At 30.8% G+C, this 22,908-nt stretch overlaps 1 protein-coding gene across 19 annotated transcripts in view; it reads left to right on the top strand.

Moving 5' to 3' along the window:
* LOC139519193 (sodium channel protein 1 brain-like) overlaps window positions 1–22,908 on the top strand; it is a 115,307-nt gene that overhangs the window by 86,047 nt on the left and 6,352 nt on the right. For 13 of the 19 annotated variants that reach the window (XM_071311082.1, XM_071311066.1, XM_071311078.1 and 10 more), the window contains 12 exons: window positions 2,818–2,933; window positions 3,576–3,886; window positions 4,358–4,369; window positions 6,179–6,326; window positions 8,741–8,914; window positions 9,845–9,967; window positions 10,613–10,876; window positions 11,282–11,335; window positions 11,755–11,892; window positions 12,192–12,302; window positions 15,467–15,737; window positions 16,891–16,911. In XM_071311082.1, the coding sequence (XP_071167183.1) occupies window positions 2,818–2,933; window positions 3,576–3,886; window positions 4,358–4,369; window positions 6,179–6,326; window positions 8,741–8,914; window positions 9,845–9,967; window positions 10,613–10,876; window positions 11,282–11,335; window positions 11,755–11,892; window positions 12,192–12,302; window positions 15,467–15,737; window positions 16,891–16,911 (1,743 nt within the window). Of the gene's footprint in view, window positions 1–2,817; window positions 2,934–3,575; window positions 3,887–4,357; window positions 4,370–6,178; window positions 6,327–8,740; window positions 8,915–9,844; window positions 9,968–10,612; window positions 10,877–11,281; window positions 11,336–11,754; window positions 11,893–12,191; window positions 12,303–15,466; window positions 15,738–16,890; window positions 16,912–17,640; window positions 22,270–22,908 lie in introns of those variants that run through there. The other 6 variants (XM_071311083.1, XM_071311084.1, XM_071311080.1 and 3 more) reach the window with 3 other exon arrangements.

The raw sequence follows: 22,908 nt of genomic DNA, 5'->3' as shown, positions 1-22,908 counted from the left end.
CATATTTTGAATGCAAATCTTTTTTGATTAAATAATATGTATAGAGTTTGATATATAAATGGAGTTAATTTCATTGTTTTTTCCCATGTAAAAAAATGTCATTTAAGATTGAGTGAAAGTAGCTAAAAGTATCTTACACAAATCTAAATAAGATATGCTGATTGATATAAAAGAACAGCTTACTTGGAATAAGCAAATTCCTTGGGTAATTTACTCCCATTTGTTTGCTTTCTAGAAGCTTCTGATTTGTAGCTTTAAATAATGATTTTTCAACCCTCTGGAGTATCAACAGTTTTGTAAATGTTATTGAAAGTATTTGTATGTGTTTTCCTCATTTTTCTTGAAATCTTTTACATAATGTACAACCTTGTAATTTTTCATAAATATAAAGATTATAGGAGACATCTTTACTCATGTTTAACAAATTTCTATAAAATGTCTTAGAATGAAAGTTAGGCATCCAAAGATCAAAATATCTCCAGATGACGTTTAATTACTTTCACATGACCATAATGAAAAAAATATAAGATGTTCTACATGGAGTTATATCCCTTTTATCTCAAGAAAAAATATGAAATTTGTGTGATAACCCTGCAGTTAGACCATTAAATTTATATCAATACTAGTTCTTGCTATAGATGTTAGTATGGCCACCAGTTTGTAATGTACTGAAAACTTTAACACTTCTTTTTTATAATACTCTAACTTAGTGTGTTGTGTTCTTGTTCTTGTTGTGTACATTGTGACTACTGTGTATTCTATAAAGTGTGTGGCATCTCTTGTTTTATATGTGTTATCCTTAATAACTAATTCACAAAATTCACATAATTAAACGTGTGTGCAATAGAGTAAATTTAATTGATATGCATGATTAAACTTTATGATTTAGATTTCAATTGAAAATCAGATTATATTTTGATTGAAGATTTAAAATTTGTCAAAAAAATCAGTATAGTCTGATAATGCTTAAATATATGCATGGTTATATACAACAATTTCTTTCTTAGAGCTTCAGCTTGTAGACATTGTCTTTGATGAGAATGTTTTTTCATCATCATTTTCACACTACTTGTTTTTATTATATTTCTGCATATTTCATGGAGTTGCATAAAAAAAACATACTCCGGTGATTTTTTTACCAAAATGTGGAAATTCCTTTTGAAACCAGTCTCTCTTTGACAGATGAACATATGATGTCCTGCTTTGGAGAAATTTCCTGCCTTTCCCTCTTTCATTACAAATGTATAAGTTCTTGTTTATTCTTTAAAATAGACAAATTATTGTCAAAAAATTGTTTGCAGTACACAATTCAGAGTGTCCCTGATTCTTGACATGTCGCTCAGCTAAAAGTATTGGTTCATTTGATTGTTAATAAATTCTTTTAATACTAGTTATATATTGTTTGCTAAGCAACAACAACAAATCATATGCAATATAAATAAAATCAATCCAATGTGAAAAAGGTTGTAAAGAAATCCCCAATTAAATATCAGAAGGGGATCTCCAACTTAGGGTGGTCTAAACAATTGCCAGTTATACAGAAAAACACAAAATATGAAAATGATTTGTTTTTCCAGATGCAGATTTAATGTTCGGATAAGGGAGCTACCATTTGATTTTTATGGGGGGGGGGGGGCTAGGATGAAATTTGAAAAAAATAGACAGGACAGGAGTTTTGAGTAAAAAAAAAAGGCAGGATGAGACACTTTGCAAAAAAAAAGGCAGGATGACAATTTAGGTAAAAAAGGCAGGATGACAATTTAGGTAAAAAAAGTCAGGATAAACTAATAAAAAAAAAGGCAGGACCGAATAGAGTGAAAAATAAAAAGGCAGGACAGAGATTACAACTAAAAAAAGGGCGATATCTTTTTGCGCCAAAAAGTAACTCATTTGCGCCACAACTTAATTGCGCCAATACTTCTTTTGCGCCACATAATTTTCAAAACTATAGGTATCATTTGCGCCAATGAAATAATCATCTAATTGCGCCAATTTTATTTATTTTTATTTATATATAACAACTAAATGATTGACTTCCATCCTCCTACTTTTGGGCTTGGGTCCGGCAGTTTACCGACTGGCGGAGTTAAAGTCATTTTAATAACGAAATGTATGCTGAATTAAAACGTTCACCCGTATATATACAGTTAAAACCATATACAATGTCTCTGTTCATCATTGAATTAAAGGCTGGTATTTGTAGTTGAGGTTAGACACATATTCCTTTCTGCTTACTTCTCTACTCATTAGTTCTTTACAAATGCCTGACGGAATTTGTGTTCTTCACCAATGATGACCGGTTTTCCTCTATCAGACTCTAGTTTTTTAATGGTATATCAGACATCTTGACTCGTGAAAAAATATTCTTTTACTAAACAAATTATTTTTTTGGTGAGTTTTCTTAAATTTGATAAGTGTTCAGTTAAATCTTAAGTGGAAAGGTTAATTATAATACATGTATGATATTGGTAAAACATGTACATGTATGATATAGGTAAAAAATATTTACAGGTAAATCTGGCGCAATTTCATTTCATTTATTGGCGCAATTAATACCATCAAAATAAAAGACAGTGGCGCAATTAATACCTTTTCAAAACTGCAATTGGCGCAAATTGATTCTGCCCTAAAAAAAAATGCAGGACAAAATTTTTCATCCTAGCCCCCCCATAAAAATCAAATGGTAGCTCCCTAAGATAAGTTACAAACAAATTTAATCTTCTGTATCATACCAATTGTGCAGTTTGATATAGACAGAAAAAAACATTGACATTAAAAAGAGAAATGATAAAAAAAATTGATGTGTTTTATATATAGACAAAAATGGCAATCCAAAAGAAGTTGGAAAGGATAAGAAAGATCCTGAGAAATTAAAACTACCACCAATATCACAGTCTAATGGAGCTGTTCAAAATAAAGACAATAATAATAAGGTATGTACAAGCTCAGTTTGACACACACACATATGTAAAGATTGCTGTATGGTAATCAAGGTCTCTCAGATACACATATATATATATATATTCAATATATATGCCAATCATGAAACCTCTAAAACACATGTATGTATATATATTGATGTACCACAATCCTCAAGATAAAACATTCACATTAACATTTCATTGGAAACTCATGTTTGATATAAATCAACATATAAAGATTTTTTTAAACAAGTAATACTAGGAGAGTTAAGAGATAGCAGTTTCAGTGGGAAGGTTGGATATTTTCTATGCATCTGTTTAGTCTTCCTCATTTTGTATTTGTTCGACACCTCTTCATGCTAGTGACTAATAGTCAGGTGTCATTACCCATAAGTTGATATCTCATGCAAACAAATTGTTGTTCATACATCAAAGATATGCCACTAATACTTTCTGATGTCACATGATTTGGGTGTGAGATCAGATTTTAAACTTTCATATTAATTTTTTTTTTTTAAATTCAAGATATATTTTTCCTGTTTTGTAAGGTATTGATCTTTAAATTTCTATATGATTCAAACACATGGAGCTTTAATTGTTCTTAACACATTGAATTTTTTAAAATTTTGCACAAAAATGAATTTTACTTTTTAGGATGCTAAAGTAAAAGACAAAGATGCAGCTACGGGAAAAGACAAAGATGGTGCCAAAGGAAAAGACATGGACGATGCCTTTAAAACAAAGAGGGACACTTATTCCAGCTTTAATGATGCAAAAAATGCTGCAGCTAAGAAAGAAGATAAGAGCAAAGATGACAAAGATGATAAAAACAAAGATGCAAAATCAGAAAATGAAGACGACCTATCTCTCGGAGAAGAAGCTTCCACTCATTCAAAGAAAGATAAAGAGGAAGAGAAAAAAGAAGTGGTTGTTAATGATTGTTTTCCTCTTATGTGCTCAAAAAGGTAAGAATGCTGTTAATGAAAAAACTCTTATAATATTTTTTCATTATATTTCTTCAGGTAACCTCATATTTTTGTAAAATTGGCAGTCTTAACCAATATAAAAAAGAAAAAAAAAGATTTTTCTCTAGATGTACAACGCCTAGCCATCAATTCAACATTATTTCTAACAGATCTGTCAAATATTTAAATATTAAGAGACCTAACATGCCCTCCAAAGAGACTTGTCATAAGGGAGATAATTGTGTCTGTATTTGCTCTGTTGGCATGTTAAAGGGGAGATAAATTTGTATCTCAATTATGAGATATTTTCCTTTTGACAAACTTCTACATTTTTTAGAGCTTTTATGCCAAAAATTATAATCAATAGTTTAAATTAGACCTATAAAATACTAAATAACTTTTATGACATTGTGTATTTTGTAACTTTGTTTTCTATCATGTGACATTTTCTCTGTATTTTCACTCATATAGAATTGAAACGAGGTAAGATCTGCAACCTTTTCATTTCTTTATTAACAACAACAAAATCTATGATAAAGTAACACATTATTTTCATTTGAAGATTAATTTAAATTAAGGATATCAATTTCAATAGTAAATTAATTATTTAACAATAACTAAAAAGACTTTACCGTAATATTTTTTGTAAATTCAGGATAAGATCTTAAACTTTATATAAACCTTTTTAATTGTGACTATTTAAAAAAAAAATTAGCCTCTCATGAGATAGTTGAAGGGGAAAATTTATAATATATTTCTGAAACATGAAAAGTTGAAATTCTCATAATTTTTATGTTTTAAATGTATCACCGTTTAATATATATACAAAAATGTTGTCCATATAACAGCATGCTTTATCACATAGAAATAGATTTTTATATAACCTTTTATTTTGTGTGAAACAATTTTTATTTCAGTATTTGCTTGATTTTTGTTAAGTGTGTTTGAATAGATCTTCATGTTTAAGTAAAAAAAAAAAACACATTTTGGAGAGTTGTCTCATTGGCATCATACCACATCTTCTTTTTTGTTACATAACATCATTTCTAACAAAACTCTAGTATGACTCTACCTTCATCAGGAATGGTTTACCTTTTTGGTGCTTTGGATTCTACTTTTATCTAACTGAAAATTAAAAAACTGACGGATATCATGGATATAGGGATATGTTTTCAATAATGCTTTTATGTACGTTTTATTATCAGATTCTTGATACAAAAATCTACTCATTTCTCTAATCATCATTTATCCACCTACCCAACCATTGGTTCCAACAAGTTAGGCTTCAATCATATTCAAATAAGATAGAGAATGGAAATAGGGAATATGTCATAAGGACAACAACCTGACCAAAGAGCAGAAAACAGCTGAAGGCTACCAATAGTCTACAATACAGCGAGAAAATCCTGCACCCGGAGGCTGGCCTCAGCTAGTCCCTAAATAAAGATGTGTTTGACTAGTTCAGTAAAAATGGAGTTTAAACATAGTAATGAATAATATTAAAAAACATTAAAGACAAACAAAGGCCAGAGGCTCCTGTCTAGGGACAATCTTACTGATGTGGTTGGGGGGGATAAACATGTTTTGTGAGATCTCAACCCTTCCTCTATACCAATTAGCCAGTGCAGAAAAAAGAAACATGCAGCAATACTCTCAGTAAAAACTCAGTTTAGAAAAAGTCTGAGTCTGATGTTAGAACAGGCAACAAAAGAAACTTAAGTGAAATGACAATGATACATGAATTAACAAAGGACTACTAGCAGTTACTGACATGCCAGCTTTATTTGTTAAATTTTATTTTATTTGAGTGTAATTAAAATTGGTGTTTTGATTTGCTTTATTTCAACTAGGTGTATGCTCTTTAAGACTAGAAATTTAGGATCACCAATTAGTGAATTGAGAGATATAGAATAGAATAAACATCATTGAGATAATGGCAATGTGTTCGAACTACAGTGCAACCTGTGTAAACCGCCACACTGTGGACCAAAACAAAATGTCGGATTAAGCAGGGTTTCGGAATACTCAGGTTTTTTTCTGCAATGATAGGCATATTTTGGGACCATGAAAATGTGTTGGTGAAAGCAGGATGTTGGAATTCTAAGGTGTCGGATTATGCATGTTACACTTTATACCAAGGCCTTCATAGTTGTGAGGTCTAAACTTCCTAATCTTTACATGAGACAATAGAAGAGAAAAAGGAAACAGTGGTGGCCGTAATCTTTATTTACTCAAGTTATATTAAACATATTAATACACTTTCTGCTAATTACTTAAATTCCTTTATTGTAGGTTTCTTAGTCAGGGCTGGGAACATTTCGACCAGACTACATGTGGGATAAGATGGTATAAATTCCGTCGTGTGATGACCATGATTGTAGAAAGCAAAGTATTTGAAGCTATTGTTTTGATTTGTATTGGCTTAAGTAGTATGTCATTGGTAAGTACTGTAAAGTAAATAATCTTTATATCAAAATAGGACAAAAAAGGGATACAAAATATATATGTAGGACTCAAATCTATGGCGGGTTCCAAATCTATGGCAGATTCCTAATCTATGGTAAATGTGACGTTACAAACGCCAAACAACTCAAATCTATGGCAGATTTTTGTTTCCTCCAAATCTATGGCAGATCTGGGGGAGAGAGTAACAGATAACGTCACAATTGAATAACGCCATATTACATCTTCGCTGCAGCTAACGATGGCGGAACCCATAGATTTGAACACCATTCAAGATGAAATTATTTTCCTGACAAAAATTTGCCGGTGGTTTTAAGGAAAATGTGACCTACTATTCCGAAGAGGGACAAGATGTGCTGTACCGGTCAATGCCCGCGATGAATAAGGGCACCGCTATTTTCAGTATCGCATATTTTTAAAAGGAGTTCTGGTAGTATTCTACGGTCTACGGCTGGCAAAGTTTATAATGGGAAAGATCAAATTACCGGATACAAATTTGATTTAAATCCACATCAAATAAAAAAGATGAATTAACGATATCGCTGAAATAAATATTATTTCAAAATTCAAACTGTATTTTGTTTTTATTTGTTACTTTTTTATTTATTTTTATTTTTATTTATAAAAAGCGGTCTTCTTGTTTGTTAAACGACTTATTAGTTGGTTTAATGAATGGATTAAACAGATACCATGCACAGTTTAAAAAAATGTGTATTTTTTACAGAGCACACCATTTCATCTTGAAGTCTGTATTAAGGTTGATGAATTTATAATTTATGACATTTTTTGGTTGACCATTATGGAATGCTTATTTCACAAATTTTTAAAGACATGTTCCCGTTGTCGTATACTTCCTCTTTCGTAAGACAAGTCATTGGTCGAATATGTACTGCATTGTTTTCTTTTTGCAAAAAAAATGCCATAGATTTGGAAACAATAAAAATCCGCCATAGATTAGGAAACTACAAAACTTGCCATAGATTAGGATTGTAAAAAATCTGCCATAGATTTGGAATGGCATGACGTCACATTTACCATAGATTAGGAATCTGCCATAGATTTGGAACTCACCATGGATTAGAGTCCTACATATATACCAATATGTGCAGTACATTTTTGTCCTACTTACAGTGAATGTCACAAAATGCAAGACTTAAGAATTTTCATCATACACTGGCATCCACCATCAACCATTTATATACTGCTTCAATCAGATATTTTAAATAGTAAAGCCTCGGTCACACCTTACCGGATAGCACGAACAGACGCCTAACGGATGAAAATAAAAGTTGTCCGTTGATGTACTGACCAAATAAAACAGACGTGTAACGGATGCATAACGGACACACACCAGATATGCAAGGTACGAGAAACAGACACGTACCGGACAGAACGGATGTCGTACGTACATCAAACGGACGAGTACTACATAAAACGGATACCTAATGGAAGCGGATAAACCGGATAAAACGGATTAACAAGATATACGGAAAAATCAAAGGCGACAATAATAATACATGTAAATCGCATTATATTCAAAAATTTTCTGTGTAACTGGTTTTGGTTTATTCTTCAAAATTCCGTCTAAGATCGATTATGAATAATAAGAATTCATGAACCTTAAGAAATCTGACATACCAACAATTGGCATTTCTGACGCGAAATTTTCAATTGGCATTTATCCGTTTCAGATCCGTTCATCATCTGTTTTATCCATTATACGTCCGGTAGAAGTCTGTTTTTCATCCATTCAACATCCGTTAAATGTCCGGTAGAAGTTCGTTGGTGAATTTATCTTCCAGATCTTCAACAGATGTATAACGGACACGTAACGGATACAAAACGGAAACGAAACGGATGAGTACTGTACAAAGCGGAAGCCTAACAGACGTTCAACTGACATTTTATCCTTTGGCGTCTGTTCAATGTTTTGAACATGCTCAAAATTTTCCACCGGACAGAACGGACATGCAACTAGTATGGATGGACGTCTAACGGATAAGAACGGATGTCTAACGGCAATGAAGGGATTGAAAAAAAATCTGTTAGGCGTCCGTTCGAACCATCCGGTAAGGTGTGACCAAGGCTTAAATCAACTGTCTTTGGTTTATAGAATTATAGCATACTTTTAACCAGCTTTTTTTCACGGATAATTTATTTCCTGTATTTTCACAATGATTTTTATTTGCGTTATTTTTCTAATCACCAAAGTTGCGAAAAATAAGTTGGTTAACAATAATATATTTGTCAGTCAGACATTTTTTCAGTTAATGGTGTAAGCAATGATAAGATTTTAGTGATTTGAACAGTTCTCTGTTGTTAGTAATAAACCTTCTGTAGTGAGTGTGTGTATATACTAAAAATTAAGATTAAGCCTCTGTTTATTTGCAGGCTTTTGAAGATATTTATTTGTACCAGAAACCAGAACTAGAGCAAGCTCTGTATGTCATCAATATTATATTTGTTGTCTTGTTCACCATTGAAATGTTGATGAAATGGTTTGCTCTTGGAATGAAGGCATATTTCAGTAGTTTTTGGACTATTCTAGATTTTCTCATTGTTGTTGTAAGTATGATTTAATTTCTATCAGTTGAAACACCTCAGAGAAAATTTACTGTACACTTAACAGTCTCATTTGAGGACTCATTCACTCAGAGGAATATAAAAAAACAAAGACAAGAAAAAAGTAATCATTGCTTCAGCAACAAGGGTCTTCATACTGTATAATTTTCAACTTTTAACTATCAAAATCGATTATCTTTAAATTGAATTCTTGTGTAAGAAATTGCAATTTTTTGTTAATCTTTTGTGTGTGTGTGTAAATCTAGATTTTAAACAAGTCAAATATTATGTGCTTTGATAATTGTTAGAGGAAAATAATTTTCATGTCAAATTTTATGAATAAAACAATTTAATATCAGTCATAATTGAACTAAAAAATTGACTTTCAAAAAGTCGTTATTTATATATACCTTTTAATATCTATTATTGTCAATGACATTAAATGTTTTTTTATGCCCCACCTACGATAGTAGAGGGGCATTATGTTTTCTGGTCTGTGCGTCTGTTCGTTTGTCCTTTTGTCTGTCCTGTCTGTCCTTCTGTCCGTTCGTCCCGCTTCAGGTTAAAGTTTTTGGTCAAGGTAGTTTTTGATGTAGTTGAAGTCCAATCAACTTGAAACTCAGTACACCTGTGCCCTATGATATGATCTTTCTAATTTTATTACCAAATTAGTGTTTTGATGCTAATTTCACGGTTCACTGAACATAGACAATGGTAGTGCAAATTTCAGGTTAAAGTTTTTGGTCAAGGTAGTTTTTGATGAAGTTGGAAGTCCAATCAACTTGAAACTTAGTATACATGTTCCCTGTGATATGATCTTTCTAATTTAAATGCCAAATAAGAGTGTTTACCCCAATTTCACAGTCCACTAAACACAGAAAATGATAGTGCGAGTGGGGCATCCGTGTACTATGGACACATTCTTGTTTACAGATATCTTGGGCCAGTTTTGCTGCAGCTGCAGCAGGTGCTGCTGACATTTCTGCTTTCCGATCTCTGAGAACACTTCGTGCCCTTCGTCCACTCAGAGCCATCTCAAGATGGCAAGGAATGAAGGTATGTTTAATTCTACTACAATTCATTCAGAATTAAGTTTTCATTGGACATTGAGAAATATTTTGATGGGCTGAATTCCACTTTCTTCCAGTCCGTAACTAGAAAATCTACTTTTTTCAATTTTTTGGTAATTGGTATGAATTTTCTAAAAAAAATTATAAAAAAGTCACAATTTGTTTCTCAATATCCTGTTTTTGTTAATATTTAAACCATTCAGAAGGTAATGAAAAGTATAAATCCTTATTTTGATTATGTTTAAATCAGGTTTTTACTTATGATTTCACATTGTTAAAATGCCAAAGATAATGTAATAGTTTGCAGACTTTTTGATTTATAGCATTTTTAAGCCAAAACTATTTACTTAAATGGAATTTGTTTTAATATGTGGCATTAAAATGGAGATGACTGTATTTTAAACTTGATTTTACTGTCACAAATATCTGTTTACCTAGTGACAGTCTACACCTTGATAGGTAAATTCAATTTGTGACAGTAAAATCTATGTTACAAAAGTAAGTACAATACAGTTATTATCTTCTTATTTTGTTTCTAACCATGCATTTATATAGATATGTTGCTTGTTTCAAACTTGATTTTGTTTAAAGTCTTTTCAATGATCTTTTAAAAACTTTTTTTTTTTTCCAGATTGTTGTCAATGCTCTGATGTTGTCAATACCTTCAATTATAAATGTGATAATTGTTTGCCTGGTATTCTGGCTCATATTCAGTATTATGGGAGTGCAGTTCTTCGCTGGAAAGTTTTTTAAATGTGTGGATAATGATGGCGAGAAATTTGATCCATTGGTGATAGCCAATAAATCACACTGTATATCTAGTGGCTATAATTGGACTAATTCTAAAATAAACTTTGACCATGTAGGTCAGGGATTCTTATCCTTATTCCAAGTGGTAAGTTGTATAGCTTATTTATAATACCATATCAATTGTGTAATGAGAAAAATAATAGAGGGAATTGGTTTTTTGTACTCAAACTTGTAACAATTCTTGGGTGTTTATTTTATTGGATCATCTTTGAATTTGGATAAAGGTTTTCACCTCCCAGAACTATGGATGAGTTCAATAATTATAGAAAATTAAATGGGGGGTCATTAACTTTGCCGCTAACTATTACACAATTTTTTGTTTGTTTGTTGAAACATGGTTGGCGAACCCTAATATAAAATACTGCCTAGCCATTGAAAGCTGCAGATTATATTATTGAAGTTGTTTTGAGTAGAATAGATTTTAACAGATGACCGGGCATAACGCAAAAAAAAAATTGAATTCATAAAACAACTATAATTTTATTTTTAGGCCACATTTGAAGGTTGGATGGAGTTGATGGAAGATGCTGTAGATGCTACTGAGGTAAATATACTAGTTTTTCTCAAAAATTAATTTAGACTAGTAATCTTTGGGGCCCTTTATAGCTTGCTGTTCGGTGTGAGCCAAGGCTTGGTGTTGAAGGCAGTACCTTGACCTATAATGGTTTACTTTTATAAAATGTTACTTGGATGGAGAGTTGTCTCATTGGCACTCAAACCACATCTTCCTATATCTATATAATATGAAAGTAATTTGACTCAGACAAGATTAGGTAACTGACTGTCAGAACATAAGCTTTGGTATACAAGTATATTTTAAATGTAAATTTCAGTTTGTCTTTAAACTCAGAGGTTATGATTAATTCTTTAAAATAAAAAAGACTCAACTAAAATTGACTTTCTTTGCTAAGTCGGAGAATGTTTTACAGATTGTTGTTTATAGCGGTAACTTGTATATTTCAGGTTGATAAACAACCTAAGTTCGAGTCCAACATATGGTACTATCTTTTCTTCGTGGCATTTATTGTGTTTGGATCTTTCTTCACATTGAACCTGATTATAAGTGTCATCATTGACAACTTCAACGAACTCAAGAAACAGGTAAACGTTATTCTTATGTATGTAATTTATTAGCTTTAATAAACAAGAGGCAGCTTTTGTCAGATTTCCAGGCATAATATACTTTTATAATTTAGCATAAAAAGAAACAGAAGATCAGAAGTATACTTTTAAGAATATTATTAATTCATATATTGTCATATCATATTGATATCCAGTATGTAGAATACCCTTACTATGAATATTAACACCATCAAGAATTAGTATGATCTTTTATGATAAGAATTATGTATATTAGATATGTGTGATCTCTAATGTTATTTCAAATCTCCACATTTCAGTATGAAGGACATGTGTTAGACATGTTCCTAACAACAACTCAGCGTAACTATATGAACACATTAAAGAAACTGGGAAACAAAAAACCACAGAAAACCATTAAAAGACCAAAGGTAGGGAAAATTAAATCAAGTTATTAATTGACTAATTGATGGATTTTTTTTATGTGTGAATTTGACTGAAGTGGATTGGTTGATTGCGGTTTTCATTATATTGTAATGTTGCAAAAAAATGTAATGCAACCAGACTGATGTGGTCATAAAATATGAGTTTGCTTTCGGTCAACCCCCCAAAAAAAGTTTTTTGGTGTGACAATTTTCCTGAACACAGACTTTTTTGGTCTAAAAATGAGCATAAGATACAGGTACTGTAAAAGGTATTGAGCTTGTTGTCATTTATCAGAAATTATTCAAGGAGTGTAATTCATGATAAGATTATTAATCTCTCTCAGTACTTGCATTAATTTCTTAAAGTGATAAAATGTTTGAAAAAATTAGGAGGAACATTTTTTTGCAACATCAATTATTTTTTGAAAGGCTATGTTGAAGGTCAGATTTTCAGCTTCTGTTTTAGTGATATTATCAGACAGATAATGAATAAAGTTGTTTTTTTGTCGTTTTTAGTTTGGCATTTATGTCAGTCAATTTTATTTAGATGTAAATTTTTTCACGATGTAAATTTTTAGTTCAGCTGCAGTTTGATAATTGGGCTTTTGTTATTAGATGTAGCATTTGAAAGGGCATGTAAAATGTTTAGAAAATGAAATGTGTGTGTAAATCCTGAACCAAATACAATTTACAGGGTCCTGGTCTTATGGTAAGTATGGAGACCAGATAGAGTATTAGACCACACTTAGATAGTCGTCATGTCTGAAATTTTTCATGTCAATGTGTTGTTTTAGCTTTATTGTCTGTAGTATAAAATGTACAACTGGAATAGTATCTCAGATTTTGGATTTTTGTTTTGTGTTCAAATAAGACCTGCCGAGCATGTTATAAAAAATATTAGTGAAATAGATGTCATTTAAGATTCATACTTCAGTAGCAGTAGAATATAAAATGCTGAAATCTGTCCTTCATCAGAAACATGTATAGAAGAAAGATCTTGCTATTTTATAACAGCCAAGAAGAAATATTTAAGATAAAAACTAGAAAGTTCTCAACATTTTTTTAGTTATTTTAGAGATTTTTTGTCGAGCCTGCAACTTTTGTTGCAGAAAGCTCGACATAGGGATAGTGATCCGGCGGCGGCGGCGGCTACGGCGGCTACGGCGGCGGTGTTAGCTAACTTCTTAAAAGGTTTATATTTTAGAAGGTGAAAGACCTGGATGCTTCATACTATGTATATAGATGCCTCATGTTACGAAGTTTCTGTCAGTCACATGTCCAATGTCCTTGACCTCATTTTCATGGTTCAGTGACCACTTGAAAAAAAAGTTCAGAATTTTTGTAATGTTTAATTCTCTCTTATTATAAGTAATAGGATAACTATATTTGGTATGTGCGTACCTTGCAAGGTCCTCATGCCCGTCAGACAGTTTTCACTTGACCTCGACCTCATTTCATGGATCAGTGAACAAGGTTAAGTTTTGGTGGTCAAGTCCTTATCTCAGATACTATAACCAATAAGGCTAGTATATTTGGTGTATGGAAGGACTGGAAGGTGTACATGTCCAACTGGCAGGTGTCATCTGACCTTGACCTCATTTTTATGGTTCAGTGGTTATAGTTAAGTTTTTGTGTTTTGGTCTGTTTTTCTAATACTTTATGCAATAGGTCTACTATATTTGTTGTATGGAATGATTGTAAGGTGTACATGTCTAGCGGGCAGATGTCATCTGACCTTGACCTCATTTTCATGGTTCAGTGGTCAAAGTTAAGTTTTTAAGTTTTGGTCTTTTTATCTAATATTATTTGCCAAAGGTCAACTATATTTGGTGTATGGAAATATATTATGATCTATATGTTAGTCCCGCAGGTTTTATTTGACCATGACCTCAATTGCACGGTTCATTGCACAGTGTTAAGTTTTTGTGTCTTGGTCTAATTTTCTTAAACTATAAGTAGTAGATCAACTATATTTGTTGTATGGAAGCTTTGTTAGCTGTACATGTCTGCCTGTCATGGTTCATTGGTCTTGTTTAGCTTTCTTGGTTAATGTTAAGTTTATGTGACAGTTGTAATAAAGCTTTATACTTAGGACTATCAACATAATATCAATGATTAGTAAAGAAGGCGAGACATTTCAGTGTGTGCACTCTTGTCTTAAAACTTTGCATGTTTTAATTTTTATATATTTTTTTTTAATCATTTGTATTCACATTTTTCCATTGGCGTATAAGATAACTAATCAAATAATGCTAAAAATAGAAAAAACATTCAATGCATGTCCAAACAATTTTTAACTTAACATGGTTGTTTCGTCAAGTGTTGAATATTTTTCTTTATTTGAACTCTTGCATTAGTTATTCTTTTTGTTATTAAGTCCATCAAATTTTTTAAGGGAATTTTAGTAGTAAAGAAGTTACTATATCTTTTTCTTTGCGTTATCAATGTGTTTGAATGAAACCTCCTCAACAGTGTTTTGACAACATCTGAAGACTGAAATTATCAGCCTTATTTCACATGTAGAAATATCAGTTTTTGTTTAACCAAGACATTGCAATCAATTTAATAATTTATTTTACACCTTATTTTTCTACTTATTGTCACCCGGATTGTCACCATTATATATGATTGTTTTTTTCATTTGCTGTTACAATAGGAACTACCTAGTTAAGTTAATTGAACTTATTTATAAGTTGTCTAAAACAATGAATAATACATAGTAAAATATCTTTTATAAGTTGTGGTAACCCCTTACAGTAATTCCTATAAAAAAACTTTTTCTTCATTCTTGAAAACCAAAAACCAGACTTACTTGCATTGAAACAGAATGACTTTGTTTAAAATTGTAAAAGAATTTATTGAAAAGCTCTATATAAATATTAAACTGTACGGTGGTTTTATATTTCCCTTTGATATTCTGTTATCTAAAAAAAAGTCCTTGATTTACTGTATAATTTAAGTAACTTCTCGTTGACAATCATACCACATCCTAGCTAGTATTGTTCTCAAAGAAAGATCGCAGAAAAATCACCGATTTGCCCCAATTGAATATTTACTTTTTTTGTGTGAAAACTTGGAATGAAAGAATATTAAAGGTATAACATAGCAATTGAATTGTGAACAAGTAAGAAATTATTGTTTTTCATACTTTTTTGTGTTTTATTTTTCAGAACACAATGCAAGGTGTATTTTATGATGTAGCAGTGAGCACAAAGTTTGATCTTTGTATAGTGGTTGTAATATTCATGAACATGATAGTAATGGGTATAGAACATTACAAACAGTCAGATATGGTCATCGATATCTTACAAATTATGAATATTATATTCACAACTGTATTCACTCTGGAAGCAGCGATCAAGATAACAGGATTGCGGTTTCATTATTTTAGACAGCCCTGGAATGTGTTTGATTTTATTGTTGTTGTGCTGTCTATACTAGGTATAAATTTAGATTATAGATAAGGACTGATATAACTATAAAAATGAAGATGTGGAATGATTGCCAATGAAACAACTCTCCACAAGTGACCAAATGACACAGAAATTAACTGTTCCTTTAAAATTAGAAATTTGAGACATGGGGTAGATGACTGCATTAGACATTCAATCTGATGCTAATTTTACTTCATCCTTAGGTTACTCAAATATTTATTATAATGATACAAAAAAATAATAATGAAAAAAAAGATGCTCTTTATGTTGCAAAGGAGAAGGTAAAATTTTGTGCTTATTTAGCCCTATGAATTTCTGAAAAGTGCATTAAAACTATCCCAATTATATAGAACTTTTGATACATTTTATAAGGGCTAATTTGACCAAAAATGTACTTTCTCCTTTCTTGGTTTATAAATGTAATCTCGTATGTTTAACATTATTTGCAATGAAGATATGATTAAATATAAAAAGATGTGGTATGATTGCCAATTAGACAACTCTTCATAAAAGACCAAAATGACACAGAAATTAACAACTATAGCTCACTGTACCACCACCTTCAAGAATGAGCAAAGCCCATACCGCTATAAAAAACACAGAAATGACAAAAGTAAAAACAGTATTTCAATTCAAACGAGAAAACTATTGGCCTCATTTATGTACAAAAAGCTTGTATTGGTTAAAAAAAAAAGTAAAATAGTTGGAACAATTGATTTTAAAAGAACATTTTACACATTTGAATTATCATTTGTTACACATTGAAAGAAAATGTCAAATTACACAATGCAGTGAAATCTATCTCAACTGAACCATTTACAAATAAGAAAAGGTATTGGGATGAAAATAGTTTTAGAGTACAATATTGGATAGTTTATAAAGGTTTCACCATAAAAACAGATATTGTCATCGTAATTGTAATTGTAATTTTGTGTATGTTTTATCAGATATATTTAGGACAGACAACTGGGATAACAGTCAAGAAATACATTCTCCTCATTTGCATATTATTTGATAAAAATTGTTTTTTAGATAAAATAAATTCAAAAATTAAAGTTTTCAAAGAGTTTTAAGATATTATCATCAATAAATGTTTTGAAAAATGGATTAATATTTGTACCTAGTGAGATATTATTTTAATACTGTTAGTTTTCTCTCAGTTTTAATACTACAGGAGTCAGGTAATATATTGTAGATTCTGACTAAGTCCTAATTTGACTTGACGTCAGTTAATTTTGATGAGACGCACTTTGTCACTGTAGGATGTTTTATTAAGTAGATGATAATATATTGTTTTCACTTTCTAGAAGTGTAATATTTTTGCTAGCTTTGAACTCACAAATGCTGTTTTTGATATTAGTATATCCTTTGTGTTCAATTATATACTTATATATATCATAAAATATTTTAAAAAAAAAGCTATTACACGAAAATTTCTGTACTCTGAAATTTATGATGGAAAAGTAGTTGATTTCTAAAGAAAACAAAAATCTATTAAAGTCAAAACAAAATTTAAAGCAAAAGTTAGTTTTGTGTTAGAAGTTTGAAGTGAAATGTGAATTTAGATGTAGATAAATTTAGAGACAAATAAGACAAGTAGTGTGAATATTGTTACTGTCCTCCAAACTCCTTTTCTATCCCCTACCAGCTGAGTGCATTATTATCCTCTAGTTCCTCTAAATACCATAGTAAAATTGGCATCTCATGAACTGACAATTACAGCAGTGATACAAATTGTACAACATGTTGTTGGTTTCACATGAGGAGAATTTGTTTAATGACTTAAATCTCGAGTGTTGTCTGGCCTAATAGTTCTTAGTTTGTAAGAGCAAGCAGAACATAGTGTTGCTAATTTCATTTCCTGCAGTTTTACCATTAACTTACAATCTATCCAAATGTTTGTATTTCAGCAATCATTCTAGAAGATATATTAGAGAGTCTGTCCGTTTCACCAACACTACTTCGTGTCGTTAGAGTTTTTAGGATTGGACGTGTCCTTAGACTAATTAAAGCAGCTAAAGGAATTAGAAAACTCTTATTTGCTTTAATAATTTCATTACCGGCTTTAATAAATATCGGGGCTCTCCTGTGTTTAATTATGTTTATATATGCTATTATTGGAATGTCAAGTTTTGGTAACTTAAAAATTGAAGGTGGAATTTTTGATGAGGATGTGGTGAATTTTAAGACGTTTGCAAGTAGCTTTGTGTTACTATTGAGACTATCTACATCCGCTGGTTGGAACGATATTTTAGAACCTCTGTTAATACAACCTCCAGATTGTGATGATCAATACATTACTCGTCCAGACGGAACCTTGCACAAACAAGAAAACGGTGATTGTGGTACACCATGGCTAGCTTATTTTTTCATGTGTTCATATATATTAATTATTTTCTTAATTATAATCAACACATATATTGCTGTTATTTTGGAGAATTTCAATCAAGCTCACCAGCAGGAAGAGGTGGGTATAACAGAAGATGATTTCGATATGTTCTACGTTGTATGGGAAAAATATGACCCACTTGCATCACAGTTTTTAAAATATGAGCATTTAACTAGTTTTGTTGCCGATCTTGAAGAACCTTTAGGGATACCAAAACCAAATGAAATAGCTTTAGTAGCGTTTGATCTTCCTATAGTGGAAGGTGATAAAATACATTGTTTAGATATTTTAATGAACCTTGTGAAACATGTGCTAGGACGTGTTGAAGAAACAGAAGAATTTAGGCAATTGAAAAAAGAACTTGAACTTAAATTCTCTGAGACGTTCCCAACTAGAGTCAAAACAACTAAGACATCAAGTACTATGATGAAGAAAAAAGAAGATGTGGCTGCAAAAACATTACAGCGTGCTTGGAAAAGTTGGAAAACTCAAAAGAGTTTACGTAATATTACACAGCTAGCAAAATTACAAAAAAGTCAAGAAGAAGAAGCTGCTCTGACCTCACAAAAAGGCAACAGTATTATAAGCTTGGGTCGTAGACTAAGTAGTGCATTGAGTCAGTTCTTCAGCTCGTCAAGACCTACAAGTGCAACAAGTCGAGCTAGTGTTAAAAGTAGTACTGCATTAACTAGAAAACCTACAAAGAAAAACACATTACAAGTTCCAAGTGTAGGCTCACTCTACTCACCAAATCAACACAAGTCTGACATAGATTTATGATAATAATGACTTCATAAAATAAGGAAAGTAGAGTGTCAAAAGAGTCTTCAAGTGTTTTAAATTAAAGATTGATGAATGGCTGAAAATGGCATAACAAGTTTTGTTTGTATGTTGAAAATGTTGTGGTATACCTACATTGAAATAAAATGTAATTTCTTTTTATATCTAATCTTTATTATGATATATTTTAAAACCATTCAAAAATAATCATCAAAACAACAGTAAGAACAGAAATAAATTAATGCCTCTAAGTTGAGATATAGTATTGGCATTTGAAAATTGTGATTTTTTTTTATGGAGGTATATCTAACAATATTTGCAGAACTATTATGCATGCAGCCTACATAGTATTTATGTATATGACACAAAGTTCTTCCTTGGTCAGATGTTTTAACAAAAGGCCAGCAGTATTTTGTAACAAATAAAATGAACGAATAACTGTTGTTATAAATTAGAAGACACTCTAGCGTTTTAAATATGTATTCTGTGATATTTTATACAACTGATGCAAAAATACATTGTTGTTGATATGTCAAAATATATGCCAAAATTAATTTGTATTGCACATTGATATCGCTCATAAGTTTGGATGTGCATTTATATTCTTATCCACAATTCCTAGTCACTGTTTGTTTGACTGTTCCTTGATGTGTCACACATTAACAGGGTTCCAGTCTTTTAAAAACTCATATCCTTACAAATATTTTCCAAGTTTGGTATCAATAAGAATTGCCCTTCAAAATTTGTCTGAATTTAATGGAACTGTTTTGGGTACTCGAGAAAGAGCTTTCTAATCATATAAAAAAATTGACTTCTTATATTGGTGATTGCATCAGTAAAACCAAGGAAATAATGATGAATTTGATAAATTAGAATACAAGGATTTTTATTACTTAAGAGAGGTCACCATGAAGAAATTCAGTGACCTTTGTGTAAGATAAATACACATTAATTATAATTTGAATACAGTATTATAACAGATTAAATTGGACTAAAAAAATATTGTGTTGTTTTAACTAAAAATCAAAATCTTTGCTTCATTATATTCAATGTCCTTCACCCTTTGCTCAAATTATATATATATATGCACATTCCAGTTTGTACCATGAAGCATTTAACTAATTTTTATTTAATTTTTATTTTGTTTATGACTCTGTTTATATACTCAGTTGTTTACATGTAGTCATGTCATATTTAATTTCCATGTGATATTATTATATTATGATACAACTAAAGAGGGTATTCCTTTTTTACAGATTTTTATTTTTATCATAATTGATTTTATTTGATTTTTTTTAGTTTTTTTTACCAGAAAACTTTTGTTACATGATATTTTCAAGGTAACCAAGGTAACCAATGTGATATTAAATAAACAAATACCTGATATGAAAGTCTACTAGGATTAATTTTTACAAATATTCAAATATTTTTCATTCTTTGAATACTGAATAGACCTTGTTTGATAGTTGTCTCATTTAAACCTTACAACATCCTCTTGTTTTATATTGTTATTTTATTTTTCAGCTAAGTTTTGTTTTTAATTATAAGTTTTATCGGATGTTATGTTCTGTTATATTTATGTATTTGTGTATGAAAGAATGAAAAATTCATCAATTAATTGTGTAAACCTTTTTGCATTTGAATAATCTGAGTGTTGAAAAAGCACACCTGAGGATATGAAATTATTTTTTTCATGTTTTTAGTGGGTTTTTTTTCTTTTTTCTTTCAGTTTCTAAGTTTGAATGTTGTCATGTCAATATGCAGTCAAAAGTGCTTGTTTTTGAAAGGTTTAGTAATTCATTTTAGCCATAAAGAAAAGAAAAGTAATGAAGCTTTTTTATAAAAAAAAAAGTAACCCAGGTTTAAACAATTAATACAAGTCTTAACAGTTGCATTATCTATGTTTAATAGGCTCAAGATTACCGTAATGAGTTGTGTATAATCTATATTTATTTTTAATCTGCACAACTGGTTCTTTGGCCATTGGAATTTAGGACAAAAACTGTTTCATCTCTTAGTGAAAATCTATAAGTTTCAGGTCATATAGGGTTGTATGCTTTCCTTTATTAAAAATATCTTGAAAAATGGAAATGTACACCTCAGAATTGTAAATAAGTGCCAAAAAGCACCCGAAACAAATGCAGAAGGTGTGTTTTTCATTAAGTGGAAATCGAAAAGCAAACAAGTTTCTGAATACATTTTGTACTTTAAATGTAAAATAGTGCTATCATTATGTAAAACATTGTTTTATTTATTCTATTTATTTCTTGATACATAAATTACTTAAAGAAATGCAAAACTCCTGTCATAAACATCACATCTAAATGAATAACTGAATGCATATCTGAATTTCAATCATGACTTAAATGCCATGAAATTCTAAAAGAAATATGTACTGAAGTATTACAATTTGTTATTTATTCGGAAATTCTTGCTTTTCTTTAAAAATTACATAATAATATAGATTATAAAAATTACATGATAATATAGATTATAAAAATTACATGATAATATAGATTATAAAAATTACATGATAATATAGATTATAAAAATTACATGATAATATCGATTATAAAAATTACAAAATTGATTCAAGAAATAAAGGTATCTTCTACCTTGTCAAGAAAAAACATGGCAGCAAGTATGAAGTAAAAATAGAGTGAAAATGACATTTTTCTTATTTCTTGCTTTTAGCATTGAAATATCATGCACCCCTGACTGGATTTGAATTTTGGAGTAAAATATTGCAGACTATACAAGACTTTGATCTTCAGATCTGTCAAACTAATTTCTTATGGGAAGTCAATAGGATTTTTATCAGATGCATTGCATGCAGGGGAGACAAATCTTCCTGTCCCATTTATTGAAATTGAAATAAGTTTTATATAAAAACATTCATGCCCATTATATGTAATAACCCAAATTTGAATCAATAAAACATGCTTTGATTCTTTATAAAATTTACAAAATCTTAACATTCAAGTTGTTCATGTTTTAGTGTATGCATCATGATGTAAAACAGTTAATATTTAATTGTAAAACTAATAAAGGTTTCGAGTGAAATATTCTAATATTGCAATTCCTTCCCATATGTTGTACATTCAGAGTATTTGTAAATAAAATGAAGAGTTTTATTATTAATTCTGTTGATTTTTTAAAGATAAATATCGATACACAAGTATGTGAAAGTAACAATTCCTTGTAAGTTACTACATGAAATTATTTGTTGAAGTTTTGATTTCTGTATCACTGATAAAGATTGAGCTATTACAACCAGAAATGTATTTTGTTTACATGTGTATTTATCATCATATTAACTCTCAACTCATTTCATACATACTTTTTCCAAATAAACTGTTTTGAAAAAGAATTTTGGTAGTTATTCTGCAAGTATTCTTAAACAACAACTATCATAATCAGTTCATGGTTTTGCTTTATGAATAGGTACGTCAATATTTTCATTCCAAGCCCTTTAAGTTATCATTTTAGTGGAAAAATTATAATAAACACCTAGATACAACTGAAGTTGGATTTATACCAAAGTAGAATCAGGTGAGTTACACAGATTCTTCAGAGCCTCTAATTTGTTTATCAGTTGGATTTACTTAACATTTCTGCAGTTTTGGTGTAGTGTCTAGTGAGGGGGGATAGGACCTTAATCGGGACTCCGGGATCGGGTGTTTTTAAGCTCAGGATTTCGGGATTGACCCTTTCGGGATCCGTGAATTCTTTTTTTCGAATTTCGGGACCTCGGGATTACATGTTTTTAAGCCCGGGATTTCGGGACTTCGTGTTTTTAAGCCCGGGATTTCGGGATCAGGACCCCTCCTACCCCCCTCTCTAGTCTCAAGCAGGGTTCAAAACCATACTTCATGTACAAATCTTCTGACATGCTGTATTATTAGCCAGTGGATGCTACACACCATCAGTTGTTTAGATTGAACAAGGTCATGCTTAGAATAATTGTTCACATGAAGTTCACATAAGGTATTTTACTCAATCTTGGAGT

Source organism: Mytilus edulis, chromosome 4, assembly GCF_963676685.1.
Source record: "Mytilus edulis chromosome 4, xbMytEdul2.2, whole genome shotgun sequence".
In the NCBI taxonomy this organism is placed as follows: Eukaryota; Metazoa; Mollusca; class Bivalvia; order Mytilida; family Mytilidae; genus Mytilus; species Mytilus edulis.
This window is presented reverse-complemented; position numbering and strand designations above follow the sequence as displayed.